General features: G+C 44.2%; 1 protein-coding gene across 1 annotated transcript in view; it reads left to right on the forward strand.

Annotated features, from left to right (window-relative positions):
* Nucleotides 1-17,505, forward strand: part of P3H3 (prolyl 3-hydroxylase 3) — a 47,582-nt gene that overhangs the window by 1,793 nt on the left and 28,284 nt on the right. Inside the window, exons 2-5 of the mRNA XM_084835186.1 lie at nt 3,839-3,991; nt 14,627-14,813; nt 16,986-17,117; nt 17,251-17,384. Of these exons, the coding sequence (XP_084691312.1) occupies nt 3,839-3,991; nt 14,627-14,813; nt 16,986-17,117; nt 17,251-17,384 (606 nt within the window). The remainder of the gene's footprint in view (nt 1-3,838; nt 3,992-14,626; nt 14,814-16,985; nt 17,118-17,250; nt 17,385-17,505) is intronic.

Consider the following 17,505-nt stretch of genomic DNA (forward strand, 5'->3'; position numbering starts at 1 on the left):
TTACTTTAAAAATATATTAACTTTTTCTACAACAAAATGGAGCTTACTCCCAAGTAAATGCGTTTGTTTGTTTATGTATTTACAGTATTTGTCTACTGCTCCACATCCAAAGACCTTGGAGCAGTGAACAGCAATCAGGATAAAGAGTAAAAACACCATGTTAAAATAATTTAATTTTTTTTTTAAGTAACTGAGTTCTGATCAAACCAAGTTTAAAAACCGTGGCCAGTCACTTGAGGAAGGCTTCCTGAAACAGCAAATTTTTCAGGAGGTGCTGAAAGTAACATAATGTTGGTGCCTGCCTGACCTCCAAAGGCAGGGAATTCCATAGGAAGGCGGCCACCAGACTGAAGTCTCTTTTCCTGGGCCCCATCTACACAGCACTGCTTTCACCCCATCGCAACTGCACAGCATTTCAGCTTCCAATTAGCTTCTGCGGGGATACACTCGTGATTTACTGCACGCTTCCTTAACATGCAACGCTGTGCCCTGTTTTTGCCATTATACTTTAATGCGCAGCTGTGCAGTCTGTGAGTGTGGGGGTATAACACTTCAGTGGCTGTTTTGAATTTTAGGGGTTCTGTTGTGTCTTTCTGTCCCTCGTAAAAAGTGGGTATTCTGTGCGCCTTCATTTCCACACCATCTGTTTGTCAGTTCCCCAGCCTGAGACTCTGGTGATGGTTTGCACTCACAAGCGTAAGCGGTACGTGCCTACCCATCTCTCCGAAATGGTGGCCAGAGAGAAGGTGGTCCTTTCCCCCTGCCCTGGCCCTTGGGCACTGAGTCCAAAAGCAACCATTGCAAAGATATGAAGCTGCAGAAGTGTGCGAACGTGTGATTAAATAAATGAAAACACCTTTCTGTGCCTCTGTAACTGTGCAGCTGCGAAGGGACGGGGGGAGTAAAGGGGCATCACAGAGTGACTCAAGCACTATGCACACCTACAACACACCCACTGCAAAATGCAAAGTCAGTTTGGGGAAGAGACAGATGGCTCGCAACTGCAGGGAAACCTGCAGCAAACGAAAAACATCGCAGCAAAATGCCTCCTTGGAAATCCACATTTTCTGGGAGAAAGCAACGGATGGCTGTGAAGTAGTGACTGTGTCATCTGTCCTGAAGGACCTCGACTCGCAGCCGCCCTGGAGTAAAAAGCTCTGATGGGGCCCTGGTGGACTCAAATCGGGCCATGGGTCCATGTGGAACCACCAGGAACATGCCCTCTGATGACCACAGTGACTAAGGTTGGTTATGGAGAAGGCGCTTTCTCAGGTATCCTGGTCCAAAGTTGTTTAGGGCTTAGTACATTAGTACTGGAACCTTAAACTTGGCCCAGTAGCAAATAGGCAGTCAGCCAGTGCAGTTCCCTCAGCAAAGGAGTTGCATGCTGAAACGGGGCAGCTCCTGATAACAGCAGAGCTGCTATGTTCTGTGTTAGCTCCAGCTTCCGGACCAGCCTTAAGGACAGCCCCACATAAGAGCGCATTGCAGTAATCCAGTTACTAATGCCTGTACTGCCATGGCCAAGCTATCCCTGACTAGGAGAGGCTGTAGCTGGCGAACCAGTCGATGCTGATAAAAGGCACTCCAAGCCATGGTGGCCACTTGGGCCTCCAGCAACAGTGATGGATCTAGGAATACCCCCAGACTACGAACCTGATCTTTCAAGGGGAGTGCAACCCCATCCAGAACAGGCAACGAGCCTATTTCCCGGACTCAGGAGCCACTTGCTCACAGGGCTTCCATCTTGCAAGGATTCAGCTTCAGTTTATTGTCCCCCATCCAGCCAATTACTGAGTCTAAGCACTGATCAGGACTTGCACAGCCTCTCCTGATTCAGATGCCACAGGGAGAAAGAGCTGCATGTCATCAGCATACTGATGGCATTTGGCTCCAAATCCCCGAATGACTGCTCCCAGTGGCTTCATATAGATGTTAAATAACATTGGGGACAAGATGGCACCTTGTGGAACCCATAGCTCAGCTGCCAAGGGCTGAGGAATGGTCACCCCATGTTACTTTTTGAATCAACCCCATAGGTAGGATCAGAACCACTGTAATGCAGTGCCTCCGATACCCATCCCACAGAGTCAATCCAGGAGGGTACCATGGTTGATGGTATCAAAAGCTGATGAGAGATCGAGCTGAATTAACAGGGTTGCACTCCCCCTGTCCCTCTCTCGATAAAGGTCATCCATCTGGGCGACCAAGGCTAATTCTGTCCCGTAACCAGATCGAAACACAGACTGGAATGGGTCTAGATAATCAGCATCCTCCAAGAGTGCCTGCAGTTGCTCCGCCACAACGCTCTCAAGTACCTTCTCTCAAAAAGGGGTATTTGCGCTGGGCAGTAGTTGTTTAATACCATTGGGTCCAGAGTGGGCTTCAGGAGTGGTCACGCTACTGCCTCCTTAAGGACAGCAGGGACCACCCCTTCCTGAAGGGAAGCATTCACCACACCCTGGACCCACCCAGTCATACCCCTTTGGCTAGCTTTTATTAGTCAGGAGGGGCAGGGATTGAGAGGACACGTGGTCAGCCACATCGCTGCAAGCACCTTGTCCACATCATTAGGCTGTACAAAATCAGGCAAATGGTGGCATCAGACACCTCGACTGGAACTGCACTATCAACAGTATCAGGGCAGCAGAAGCAAACTACATGTTATTTCTGTAGTCACTGTGCTATTATGTGAGTTTAAATGCAAAACTGCCCATGCTCAGATGATTGTTTTTTAAATCAGAGTTGGCAAATAGTCCCCCCCCCCCCCAACATATTGGGAATGTAGAAGCAGTTGTAAAGTACGGAATAGTAGGGCAGGGAAGAAGAGAAATATTAGTTGTGTACTTCATAACTGAAGTAATACACATGGCCACCTAAAGGGGCCTCCCTATAAGACCACTAAGTCTAGGGTCCAAAATTAGTGCTGCGCTGAGAAATTTTTCCACATTTTTTTCCGACTGTTCTCATTCAATTTGCTAGAAAATAAATTGCTTTCAAAAAGAAATTCAGAGGAGGAGAAAATTTTGGAGAAATTCTCATGGGTTTGGTTCTGGTGCTTACCTTACTGATGAGGTGGCTGAGGAGCGTCATGGGTGTCCTGTCTTCCATTGTGCAGTCATCTGAATGGCACCCTGTAGCCTCCTCAGCTTCCTGCACTTCAATTAAAGCCCAGGGGAAAACTTGAGGCAATACCTCCCACAGGGCTTTTTCAGATCAGGAACTATAGGCAGCCTGGGAGGCTGCAGAGCAACGCAGAGATATATAATAGAAAGAAAAGACACACAGCACTCTTGGCCACCTCGTAGTGAATAGGCAAACTCAAAAACGCCACCAGAACAAATTTACTTCAAATTATAAAATGCCTTGAGAATGAGGCATAAAAATGGAAGCCTCTTATGGGGGAAGAAAATTTTCAGGAAATTGAAAGTGTTGGCACAGCACTTGCTCCACCTCTTCTCTGGAACTAGGCACAACACGGTCCCCATCACATCTGCATTGTGGAGGATGCAAAATGGCCAAAGTAGTTTGCCAACACAGTTGCTGCTGTTACCACTTGCACTGACAGCACACACAAAAAACGCTTAAGAAAAAAGAAGCTGTGTTACAACCCTGCCAATGGTGGACCCTACCTGTGAGAAACTGTTGGAAATTTTTTTCCCCCTGGAGAAATTTGGTGAATTTCTCTGCCCACAAATAGGGTGGAGAATTCTGAGATGCCGTTGGTGCACAGCTCTACCGAAAATTACCTAGCTGCACCACTGCCCCCTCCCTTCAATCTGAGATGGTGCCATTGTGGCTTACATTTGTTTCTAAATGGAACTGTTTATTTCTACAGCTGAAGAAACTGGATGAAGCAGTCTCCTCTGCTTACACGTTCTTCGTGGCCAATCCACAGCACCTACAAATGCGTGAGGACATGGAAAAATACCATCGCATGGCGGGGGTGAAATCAGAAAGCTTTCGGGATCTTGAGGCCATGCCACACTGGGTGAGACACTTATGGAAGTTTGGATACTACAGGGCAGATTAGAAAGGTTGTTTACTGTGAAATAGCCATGCTTTATTCACCCACTTTTTAAGAGCATCTACATGATATCATCAATCTGTTTTCCTCATGCTTCTTTCATCTTTTGTAAGACTTCAGAAAATCCAACTTCTTTGGAAAAAAAGGAACAGTAGCACTATCTCTCCAGTTGTGGATCAGCTCAGTGTTACTTTTCTGTAATTTTCAGGAGTCACATACCAGTACCTTAGCACAATCCACTATTACTTTTCTAGTCAGCTTCATTTTAAGCCCATCTTGTTTAAATTAATGTTTTGATTTGTTCTTTTTGCCTTATTTTTTTAAAATACTAATATATTTGTGCAACATGCTTAACTACAAACCCCCCAGCTAGGATCTCCTCTAAACCTGTGCCAAAGTTTTGTGCCACAAATCCCAAGTTTTGTGCCACCACCCGAAGCGTGAAAACGACATTCTCATATCAGCTCCAAACCAGAGCCAAAGTTCTGTGCTAGTTTTGTGCCATAAATCCCAAGTTGTGTGCTGGAAAAGCAGGAAAATGACATCCCGTTAGGGATGGCATACGGAATGATAAATAATCCACACTACATAGTTGAACTATGGAATTTGGTACCACAAGATGTAGTGAGGGCCACCAATTTGGATGGCTTTAAAAGGAGGTTAGACAAATTCCAGGAGGAGAATCCTATCAGTGGCTTCTAGTCCTGATGGCTACATGCTACCTCCAGTATCAGAGGCAGTATGCCTATGCACACCACTTGCTGGGGAACATGGGAGAGAGGGTGCTGTTGCACTCATGTCGTGCTTGTGGGTTTTCTACAGACATCTGGTTGGCCACTGTGTGAACATAATGCTGGACTAGATGGACCTTTGGTCTGATCCAGCATGGCTCTTCTTATGTTGTTATGTTCACATTCTCCTATCTTCGAACTTGTGCCAAAGTTCTGTGCTAGTTTTGTGCTAGAAATCTGGAATTTAGTGCTGGCACCAAAGGCGTTAAAATGACATACTCTTATGTAGGGCCTGGCAAATATGTAAATTTTCACATACTCATATCAGCTGCAAACATATGCCAAAGGTTTGTGCCATTTTTGTGCTATAAATCCTGAGTTTTGTGCCAGCACCAAAGGCTGACATACCCTTAGGTGTGGCCTAGCAAATGATAAAAAAAAATCACATTCTCATATCTCCCCCGAACCTATGCAAAAGTTTTGTGCTAGTTTTGTGCCATTTTGTTCCACAAATCTCAGATTTTGTGCCGGCACAAAAAACATGAAAATAAAATCTTGTGGTAGCAAATTCCATAATTTAATTATGTGCCGTGTAAAGAAGTAATTCATTATATCTGTCCTGGATCTCCTACCAATCAGCTTCATGGGACGACCCCTCTGGGTTCTAGTTTTATGAGAGAGGGAGAGAAAACCTCCCCTAGCCACTTTCTCCACACCATCCATTTTGAAAACCTTGAAGAATGCATAACAATATACTGTCTCACTTGAGTAGCAGTTGCACATTACGAAGGATGCTGCAGCATTTTGCTGTAATTTCAGGGATATTTTATGACCATAACAAAGGATCTCCCCTTTCCAGGTTATGGTAAGAGGAGAAGGCTAACTTCCTTCTATGTAACCCTATCCCCCCAAAATGCATATTTACCCATGTTTGTTGTAGCAAACATGGTCTTACCTTCCAAGAAATCCTTACAAATTTTACTGAGAGCGATGTCAGTTCAATGATGTAGATATATGTTGCCCAAATTGTGATCCAGAAGGTGAACAGAGGGAGGGGAGGAGTATTTCCTAGCAAAATTTCCTCCTGTGTGGGCAATCTGTATTATTGAAGGCTGTTGTTATAAGGAGTTTTATTTACTGTACACTATAGTGTCCCAGAGCAATAGCGGATTGGGGTTCACAAAGAAGGCAAACAACAGTTTCAGTACTGGGAATGTGTTTTTAAGTGGTCCAATTTGAAAGACAAAGGCAAAAGATAACAGTAAAAGTAAAATTTCTAAGACTACTGATGGAAATACAACACCCCCCTCCCCCCACACACACACACACATACATCAAAATATACTTGGGTGATATCATCAGCTGACTTTGACTGATCATTTAGAAAGACAGAAAGGGTGATCACAAGTCACTATGAACAAGATCACAATTTCTGGTCATTGTACATAGAATGGGTATTTCATTTACAATTTACACTCAATTCATATACTCTGTGTGTGTGAGAGAGACATAAATAGTAGATCTGAACACAGGTACAGATACTCACACACAACGTTCAGTCTGTGTACAGTCAGTGAACCCTAGTTGCTTATCTCCAGACAGGTACAGTTACTTACATGTAACAGAGCATATATGCATGAACATGCAAAGAATTGGGCTATAAATACCAGGCTGTAAATAGGATTAGGGCTATAAATAGGATTAGGAAATACATATCAAACATGAGGTTGATTTGTGGATCCCAAGAGCATCTCAGTAGTACTTCTCAATACTGCTATCAGTGTCATTAAAATACTCTTTTATACTTGAATGGAAAGGGAGGGTGGGGAATTTGATGTAGGCATAGGAGGGTTGCCACCTTTTCCTGGCCGGCTCCTAACAGCTGGCTGGCAGGCAAACATTTTAAAAGGGCAACTTCTCCCCATATTCACAAGGGAGAAAGCCACATTGAACTCAGCAAGCCTTCAGTAAATAGCGGCAACACAAAACTTGGGATTTCTGCAGGGCTGGCCTTGGGGGTGGGCGAGCTGATGGGTTGCCTGGGGCGCCGAGCTGAGGGGGATACCAAGCTGAGCTCAGTGGCTGTTTTTTTTTTTTTTAATGTACTGTCTGCAGTGAGCTAGGGTGGCAAAAAGCAAGTGTCTGTAACTTTTTTTTCAAGGTTCTACGGGTTGTTCGGATTTTAACTACAAAAATGATCAATTAGCTTTAAAGTATGTTTCTTTTTCAATTTCCACTTTGATGTCATTTGCACTAGGTAAAAATCAGTGGAATACAGCTTTTCTTTGAGGCAACATTACCAAGCACTTAACACTTCAAATACTGTAAATGCTATAAGCACTATATAAATAATAACAAAATAACCCCTGCACCAGGCCCCATAAATCCTCTGGGTGGCTCTGCAAAACCGACTACAGGGGGTGAGTGGGGCACCAAAGGCACTCCTCGCCGAGGGCACTATGTATCCTAGAGCCGGCCGTGGATTTGTGGCATAAAAGAGCATGAACTAACAAAAAACTTTGGCAAAGGTTTAGAGGTGATATGAGAATGCTCAAATTTCAGCCTTCACCAGGCCCCACATAAACATATGTCATTTTCACACCCTTCGTGCCAAAACAAAACTCAGGCTTTGTGGCACAAAATGGCACAAAGCAAGCACAAAACTTTGGCACAGGTTCGGAGGTGATATGGAAATGTGCCTTCTTTATCATTTGCCAGGCCATTTGATATGAGAATGTGCATTTTTTACCATTTGCCAGGTCACACCTAAGGGTGTATTGCTTTCACGCTTTGGGTGGCAGCAGAAAACTGGGGATATGTGGCACAAAAATAGCACAAAACTAGCACAAAACTTTGGCATAGGTTTGGAGGAGATCCTAATCTGGGGGGTTCGGAGTTAACAGAGCTCTCAAATGAAAAAAATTAATAAATTTAAAAATTGATTTAAAAAACAAAACATTGCCTTTCCAATCTTTCCTCCTCACCCGCAGCATAATATAACATATAGTTATGTTATGCTGTCTAGTGTGGATAGAACGTAGCAGGATACACACAAAATACTATACACCCCTCACACCCAAGTGTAGGAAGTCTGCTTGTACCTTACAGCGGAGAGCAATGATTTGATAGTTCTAGGAACCACCAGTCTGGAAAAACCCTCTGATGATAGCAGGGCTTCTGATAGGCCAGTTCCTCTAAAACAGAACTAGGCAGCTTGTTCATCATTAAAGACTACAGTGATAAATTCAGTATGGGCTGGACAGTAGTAAACATTTCTAATTTTTTGTAATTAATGTATTTTGCATTTCATTTTAAGTACCTTAGCAGATGTTAAACTATATCTGAGGGACATGTACTTTTTCTAGCATTGTTATTCTGATGTTGTTACCTTAAAAAATGAAAAACATGGTTTAATGCATTTTTTAAAACCTTACATAATCTTACATGGATTCAGAGCCAAACTAGACAAGATGTGTGAGATCAACAATTGTTTTCTTCTTCTTCTTCTTCTTCTTCTTCTTCGCAGCCACAGGAATGGGATTGGATCAGGACTGTGGTGCTGGGAAGGGTATGGGGCTGTTTGTACTTAATGGCCACAAATTGTGGGTTAATTAATTAACCTACGATTTGCCACAGCTCAAGCTAGGTGCATTCCACAGCCTTTTTGAATATTCAATTCCCAATCAGGGCTTGCTATGTGACATCCGAACCCAGATGCTAAAGGTTAATCGTGGGTTAAACAACCCATAGTTAACCTAACTATTTATTGTAGGTTAACTGTGGGTTGTTTAACCCACAATTAACCTATAGGGCCAGTTTGCATGATCACTGTAGCCCACCATGGCTTATTTAAGCCATGGTGGGTTACGGCATGTGCTGGTGGCTATTTTCAATATTCAGCCCCTGGTGGGGGTTGTCATAGTCTGTCATGTCATTAAAACATCGGCGGCAACCCAGACTATGGGTTATCAGAGAGTTGTTTAACCCTCAAACAACCCCCACTGCCTGGGTTCAGATGACACAACAAAGCATGGCACCCCCTGACTGTAGTCTGAATATTCAAAATAGCCACTGGCACATGCCACAACCCACCGTGGCTTAAATAAGCTATGGTGGGCTATGGCGATCGTGCAAACGTAGACATAGTGTCCAGGTTTGGACGTCATGTAGCAACTTCTGATCGGAGGTTGAATATTCAAAATGGCCACAGAATGCACCCAGTGAGAACAGTAGAAAACGGTGGATTAATTAACCCATAATTTGCTGCCGTTACATGTAAACTGGGTATAACTAATTTTCCTGATCTAAATTGCCCTATTGAAGCTATTACTTGCCTTGCTGAGGAAAACAAATAGCAGCTTCAGTGGTACAGAGAAGAAGGATACCCCCACAGACTGCACACATACCTTGGTCCTGATACAAACAGATCAGGTGGAATACAAAAGAAGTATTGTTCAGGGAGGGACAGCAGAAACCACTACATGTTTGAAGCACAGCAAGGGAGCTCTAATTGGATCTGCTGGCCAGGCTGCCAGCAACCTCCACCTGTTTGCTTTTGGAAGGGCTGCTGAGAGGCTGGAGCCAAGGAAGCAGCCTCAGGTGAGCCTGAATTGCAAGGTAAGGCGAGACAGGCTGAGGACTGGTTCCTGACAGGGGCCAGCGTGGGCTGAAGCATCAACACATTTGGCCTACAAGAACCAGAGTGTCTGAAATAACTTACACGATCCCGGAAATCAGCCTTCCCCAACCTGGTGTAGTCCAAAACATTTGGAGGGCAACTCCCAGAATTCCTGACTGTTAGCCATGCTGGCTGGGGCTAATGGGAATTGAAGTCCAAAGCATCTAGAGGGCACCAAGTTGGGGAAGCTTGACTGAAATTATCCTCTTCCCCTAAACTCCCCATTGTGGTGTCCACATCTCCACAATGGGCACGTTTGCACGACATGCTAACCCATGATGGGTGGCAAGCTATGCACTGAGGGTTGTTTTGTGAACAACCCACAGTACGCGGTTGGTGCGCCTGACAGACAATTGGGGGCACCACCCACAGTTCATGGCTTGTTTCCTCCCCCCCCCTCAGTCCTCCAGCCAGCTCTGCTCAGCACCCCAGGGGACTTAGCAGCAGAACCAGTCTTATCTGCTGCTAAGCCCCCCTCCCCACTCCGACTGGGGATAGTGGTTGGAGCCCTTTTTTTGCACTCCTTTACCCTTTCCGGTGGCAGCCCCTCCAAAGTGCCCAAACGACACTTCGGAGGGGCGGCTGCTGCTGCCCCCCCTTCCAAGATCCCCATCCGTAACCCGAATCGAGGTCGGAGCCTCTTTATTTATTTTTCTTTTTTGTGCAAAAATGGGGCTGGGAAATATTTTTTCTCATTTTCCCAGCCCTGTTTTATGTGCACAAATGGCCTCATTACTTTTTAACATTATTATTTTGGTTATTTGCGATTGTGTCCATCCGCAACTTTAGGTATTCAGAAATATAGGGGCTTGCCTGTATGTCAGACATACCAGGAAGACTCAAGGCTACACTGTAGCAAGGCTGTGTTGACAGGTCAGTACTATAGTAGTGCTAGCCATCTGCAGTCTTCTCTTTGCCCCACTGCATGGAAAGGGGGTGTGGAACAGGTAGAAGGGAATAGCCTGTAATTTTAAAAAATGTACAAAATAAGCATTATTGGAAAGGGTGGGCACATGGTTTCTTGGGCTGAGCAGACCCCCCCCCAGCATTTTAATAGGGCCATGGACATTTTCAAAAAAATGAAAATCCAGTATGGCAATGACAGTAGTGGGATTAACTTCTCCACAGGGAAGGATAACATAGGGTGTCTCTACATTAAGGGAGAATCCTGCAGCCCTACTGGAGCATTTTGCTTCCATTTCATTGCTGCGATTAGGATTGGCTCCTTTAGACGATGAACGTGATGTGGAATTGAAAAAATGCCCTTTCTCAGCAGCTTTGCCAGGAAGATTTCGATATTTTTCAATGGAACAGCGCCATCTAGTGGTGGAATTATCACAGTACACCAGCAATACATGCTGTGGAAATTGTGTGTGGGGGTGCTGGGGGTGTTATATTCCAGCATATCTCCAATCTTTTTTAAGGCAGGATAACCAGGAAAAACCACAGGAGATGTCCTGGAGGTTGACAACATCATGTAAAGGACCCACAAACCTCCGTGAGTGGGCAATCACGAGCGCACAATAAATGCCTCATGTAGTAACGGCCAGAGTACAGTCTTAGTTGCTGATCCCAAGGATGTCAATTTATCAGCATCTTGAGCTTGCAGTTTGATTGCTGGTAAATTAGGATTCTCCATAAATTAGGAGTGACGGTGGCTAGCTGGTTCAGCCGTGGCCCCACAATAACCATGTCTGGAAGAGCCCTGAGGCAGAGTTTCCCAAAGTTCTGATAGCTGAATCCCCTCGTCCCCCACCCCCAAATTAGGGGCACATGTCATTCTGGTACCTGTAGTTGAGTTAGGGCTCAAAGGGACACAGCACTGGCACTTTTTTTATTAGCAGGGATGCTGACATCATCTGCCCTCCCCACCACCCAGACTTCCCTGTTCCTTCTAAGCTTAGCTGCAATTCTCAAAGTAGCTGGGCGGAAATGGATTTTTCCAGCAACAATATATTCCCTGTTGTAATGCAAAACTATTTTCATGTGGCTTGGTCTTGAATGAGCAATTAAGATTTAGCTGTACAAAAAAAAGCCCTGCTAGAACTGGTCTGTTGAGATGGATTGTGAGGACCTGAATCGCCACATGGGTAAATACAATTGCCTAAATTTCCGGACTGTCCCTGGGGGCATGGCTGTGGGGACCGTCATGGTAACTGCCTGCACTTCAAAATTTACCACTGCACTTTTAGGTACCTGAATAGGCTTACTTTTCAAATGTGTAAGAATAAGACCAACCTGCCTTCAGAGGAGCCAGCTCTCTGTTGCTTTTGCCTGAGTCACTGGTCTTGGTGTATTTCTCTCAGAGTGCAGGTAATTCGTCTATATCAAGATTGATTCAGTCAGTCAGACAATCACATCTGATGCAGCAGAATTATTCCTGCTGCTACCAGAGGCTGAGTTAAAGGAGGCAAGGCCAGAACAATAAATCATACAGAAGGCAGCCTCCTCAGGATGGGAGAGCAGTACTTTGGGCTCATGGAAGACCTTAATTTTTTAATTTATTTGTTGCAGCACATTAGTGTGCCTTGTCTCACATTTTGGGACCTGCTTCCTAAAGTGTCTGTGGGAAGAGCAAATCTCAGACCTGACTGAGATTGAAAGCCTGTGGTCTGGGCTATACCACTTCAGATTGTGGGTGGGAGCTCACATGACTGTATGCTGCTGTGCCAAACAAGCAAACCCCCAACAGCCTTCTCCTTGGCATGTCAGATATCTGTGTGCAAGGTTGTTGTTGTTGTTTTTTAATTGGGGAGCATTCCATCACATGAGCACCCATCTTCAGTCTGAAGTGATTTATTTATTTATTAAATTTATTATTTGCCCATCTGGCTGGTCACCCAGCCACTCTGGGCGATGTACAAAGTATATAATAAAACAGTTTAAAACAATAAAATTCTACAGGAAAAACATTTTCTGAAATACCCTAACCCATCCCAAATGCCTGCCTGAACAACCACGTTTTTAATGCGCGGCAGAAGCTCATTAAAGAGGGGGCATGGTGATAAAGTCCAGACACAGGCTTGCCACTTCAGTGAGAGTCAAGCTTCATGTGGTGTGAAAAATCTGTGATCAGATGGATGTCCTGATCCCCTCTTTTAAACCTTAAAAGCAGCTGGGATTGATTCAAGGCTGTGGCATTAGGGGAAGAGTGTTTCATCTTTGCTCCTGTGCCATTTTTGACCACCACCACTACCCTGAATCTATTAACAGTCTCACTGGGGATAGAAAACAGGCACAACACAGGTACCTTAGTCAAGGTGGAGTTCCTGCCTGCCTGAAGGAGACGGTGGTGAGATCTTTGTTAAAAAAAAGCCCTCTCTGAAACCCACCATATTGGATAGTTATCAGCCAGTCTTCAATATTCTATTTTTGGGCAAGATATTGGAGCGCGTGGTGGCTTCCCAACTCCAGGGATTCCTGGATGAAACAGATTATTTAGATCCATTTCAATCTGGCTTCAGATGACCTATGCCAGGAACTAGACAAGGGGAGTGTGTCCCTTTTGGTTCTGCTGGACCTCTCAGTGGCTTTTGATACCATCAACCATGGTATTCTGGGCCGCCTTGCTGGGATGGGACTTGGAGGCACTGTTTTACAGTGGCTCCATTCCTTCTTGGAGGGGCAGACCCAGAAGGTGGTGCTGAGGGACTTCTGTTCGACTCCCTAGCCATTGGCTTGTGGAGTTCCTCAGGGTTCTGTTTTGTCCCCCATGCTATTTAATACATACATGAAACCACTGGGAGAGTTTGTCTGGAGTTTTGGGATTCGGTGTCACCAGTTCACTGATGACACCCAGCTCGACTTTTCCTTTCCATCTAATTCCAAGGAAGCTGTTGGGGTGCTGAACCAGTGTCTGTCGGCAGTAATGGACTGGATGAGGGCAAACAAATTGAAGCTTAATCCAGACGAGACAGCGGTGCTCCTGGTCAGTCGAATGGTAGATCAGGGAATAGGGATTCAGCTTGTGCTGGATGGAGTTGCACTCCCCCGAAGACACAGGTTCACAGCTTGGGTGTGCTTCTGGATTCAGCCATGAGCCTGGATGCCCAGGTGTCAGTGGTGGCCAGGAGTGCATTTGCACAGTTAAAGCTAGTGTGCCAGCTGCGCTTGTTCCTTGAGATGTCTGACTTGGCCACAGTAACACACACCTTAGTGACATCCCATTTGGATTACTGTAACATGCTCTACGTGGGGCTGCCTCTGAAGAGTGCTCGGAAACTTCAGCTGGTTCAAAGAGCTGCTGCCAGACTGTTGACTGGGGCTGGCTACAGGGAGTATACAACTCCCCTGCTAAAACAGCTTCACTGGCTCCCAGTCTGTTTCCGGTCACAATTCAAGGTGCTGGTCATGTCCTATAAAGCCCTATGTGGCTCGGGTCCAGGTTACCTGAAAGACCATATTCTCCCCTATGAGCCTACTCATGCCCTGAGATCTTCAGGGGAGGCCCTTCTTGCTGTCCCACCACCATTACAGGCACATCTGGTGGGAACGTGGGAGAGGGCCTTCTCAGTGGCTGCCCCAAGGCTCTGGAACTCCCTTCCCAGGGAGGCAAGAGTGGCATCCTCCTTGATATGCTTTTGCAGGCATGTAAAAACTGTTTTGTTCCAGCAGGCCTTTAGGGATAGCTAGTCTGGATATGTGAGAATATAACGGGTGGATACTGTGGTTATATTTCTTGTTGTCTTTTAACGTTTTGATATTTTATACAATTTTAATAATATTTTCGATGATTTAATTATATTTTTAATTTTTGTATACTTCTATTTATACTTCTATTTATAGGTTTTAATTGTGCAAGTTTTAATGTTGTAAAGCTGCCTTGAGTCCCAGTATTGGGGAAAAAGGCGGGATATAAATATTATAATCATAATAATACCTGTCTTTTTTTCTCTTTTTTTTCCTTAGCAGGACTAATAGTGGCTTCAGAGGGGGGAAATCTCATTTTTAAATGGCATGGTGAAAAAGATTAAAGATGTACACACCCAAGCCTATTTTCACTGTCACCATGTGACTCTTTTAAAGTTTTTACAAAGGCATTGGGATGTCATCTAATCATGGATCTCCCATGCCATGTGCAGTTTGGCCTGAGAACTGAGCCTCTTGATAGCACTACTACCCTATGAGAGAGTCACAGCCTGACCTCTCTTCAAACCTTTTATAAGGCAGCTTGGCTTTGTGGTCCTGCAGGTGGCATATGAAGCTGGAGTGCATCATTACAGTATGGATGAGTATGAACAGGCAGTGACAAAGCTGGAGGAATCACTCAGAGAGGGGCTGCTGGCGCTGGAGGACTGCAGAGCCCTTTGTGAAGGGCCCCAGGAGGATGAGGATAAAGAGGAGGAGATGCAACTTGGCCTCTATGAAGCCATTGCAGGTAGCACCAAAACTCTGAGGGAGCAGTCAGTATTATGAACGCTGTAGAGTTGACTACATGTGGTTTATGAAGGCCAAAAGGTCGTGAATTATGGAACATCTTAAGGAAATGTATGTACTTAAAAAAGCTCCACTTATTTTAATGTTGACTTATTTTAATGTCAGGCAGTTTTATTTGGAAATAATTACCGCAAAGTTCAGTGGTATTTTCTCACAAAATGGTGTGTAGGGAATTGGAGTCTGAGCACCCAGAGTAGAAGTGACAGTGGTGGAAACATGTTCCTTGTCATGTCTTTGTCCCTATTTGCATATGAAGTGGGGTGGGATGGGTGGTGGGTAGGTGGGTGTCTTACTGTAATGGTAAAAGAAGGAGTGCACAGGGGAGGAGGCCTAAATCTTTGCCTTTCCTCCCCCCCCCCCGCCGCCCCAAGTCTAGCCACTTTTCTCTTGTTTCATTGCTCTGGTATCAAGAGCCAAAAAGGGAGAGAAATGGCTGGAGTAGCCAACTGCAGGGAGGTAAGGTATGGGAGCGTACTTTTTCGCTTCTCCAGAAGGATTTTGTTGCCTCCGTTCTGTTAAAAATATATATTATTTGTTTTCTTCAAGAAATAAATAAAAATTGGCTGCTTCCAAAATGTTAGTGGAAAATAATGGTATAATCCCGAGGCCCCTACCTAAAGAAAAGGTTACTTAAATTATGGAAAGTGGCAACAATGATGAAATTGACTGAATTTATTCACATTAGAGTGGGAAAAATTACAGCTGAGATTTTTTGCATAAAATGGTTTCTTTGTATTGAGTTAAGGAGAAATAAGTCTAGAATCTAGATATGTTAAAATACAGACATTTTCTATTATGTAAATTAAGATGTTGAATCTTTTCTTAGGCAATATCACTAAAATAATAATGTATACGTTTCTTCTCATTGGCTTCTATTCCTACATTATGAATCTCTGCTTATGTATTTTTATATTTTTGCAATTTAAAAAAGGAAGCCAAGAGAGAGACTGGGATTAAAAGAGCTATCTTAGGCTCACACAAGAGATTCAACATGATTGTCTGCTATGATTTTTTTTTAACTTTTCCTACTCCTGAAAAGTAGACCCCTGGCCCATGTTACAAATGCCTTTGGAATGTCCGCTCAGTTTTAAAAATGGCTTGTGCTGCTGCAGAACTAGTTTTGAATGAGCCTTTGAACCCCAGCGAGTGACCACCCTTTTATTTTTTATCTGTCAGTTAACAAACTTCTCCATTTGGGTGAAATACCTTTAAAGCATATAGCCAAATTTAATGTATCCCTCTTTGTTCTTCTTGTTAATGTCATTTTTTAGCAGAAATATGAACAAATGTGAACTAAATTTACATGTTATTATTGAAAAGGCAGTTAAATACATCAGAAATTTAGTTCAAAAATTTATTCACGAAGTGCAAAACAATACATCTCTATCCCATTGCACATGGGGCATGCTTGGATCGGGCTGTTTTCACATCAGACAATTCAAACTGCATTTGACTCCTCAGAATTTATATGTGTGGCTCACCAGATATTCCCATGCATTGGTCTCTGGTCCCTAGCCTCTCCTTTATCCACCTTCTCTTTTCTGCACCCTGTTACTGTGTTACTTGGGACAGCTACATGCACTGCTCCCAGTCATTCTACTCCTATTTGGTCCCATTCTCTTGAGTCTGTTTCCTGCCAAAGTCCTTTCTTGGGGTGGGAGTGGGGGGTACTAATGTTTTGCAATGCACCTAATTCAGCCAGTTAACATCTGAGTTGTCATATTCAAAGCTTGTCAAAATCAAAACAAGATGCCGAGACAAGACTAAGGGCATAATCTAGTGCATGTTTAGACAGAAGTTGTAGGATGTTTTTCTATCTAAACATGCATAGGATTGCCTTAAAGCACTCAGTTTTTCAAGTGTTGAGGTGAAATTTCATGTTCAGAAATGGAGTGACGAACTCGGACATTTTGGGACATTTTGAATATTAGTGATATTTCTTTAAACTCTTGTCTTCTGTTGGGTGTCATGAGAGAAAAAGAGTTCCTTTGGAATAGGCAACTTCTAGTAGCACTTGGAGAAATGCCTTTGGCCGTTTAAGCACCACAGTTTGTAGAAGCAGGCAATTCAGCTGAGATGCAGGAGGCCCATCTGTTCTCCTTTTCCCTTCTAGCGCGCTACATCCAGGTCTTGAAGTGCAGGCAGAAATGCATCCTTGACATTGCCACCAAGCCTGGGAGGGTGTCTTCCACGGAAGACTTTATCCCATCTCATTTTGATTTGCTGCAGTTTGCCTACGACAGAGGTAAGCAAGGAATGCTCTGCTAAGAGGGAGTGCTGGCCTGCCTATCTCTGCTCTGCTTAGGATACCGATGGGGTGGAGCATTGCTGGAATGGTAGACAGAGCCACCATGATGACCAAGTCTTCTGCATTTCAGTTGGGAATCTGGCCGTTGCTGCTGAATGTGCAGTTACCTACTTGCTATTCTACCCATCAGATGAGGAGATGCTGGAGAAGCTGAAACGGTATCAAGCAGAGCTGAGAGAAGAATCGCCTGTTGCAGCCAGAGAGGTACCAGAAATGTGTCCCCCATCTGGCTATCTGATTCTCACTATACAAATTAATATAATCTTTTTCAGATAAGGTGCAGTCCAGAGAGAATTAATGTTCTTGTTATTATTTTAAAGTTTTA

The sequence above is a fragment of the Heloderma suspectum genome, chromosome 2 (assembly GCF_057233095.1).
Source record: "Heloderma suspectum isolate Gila_16-S chromosome 2, 16-S_ref, whole genome shotgun sequence".
NCBI classification, from domain to species: domain Eukaryota; kingdom Metazoa; phylum Chordata; class Lepidosauria; order Squamata; family Helodermatidae; genus Heloderma; species Heloderma suspectum.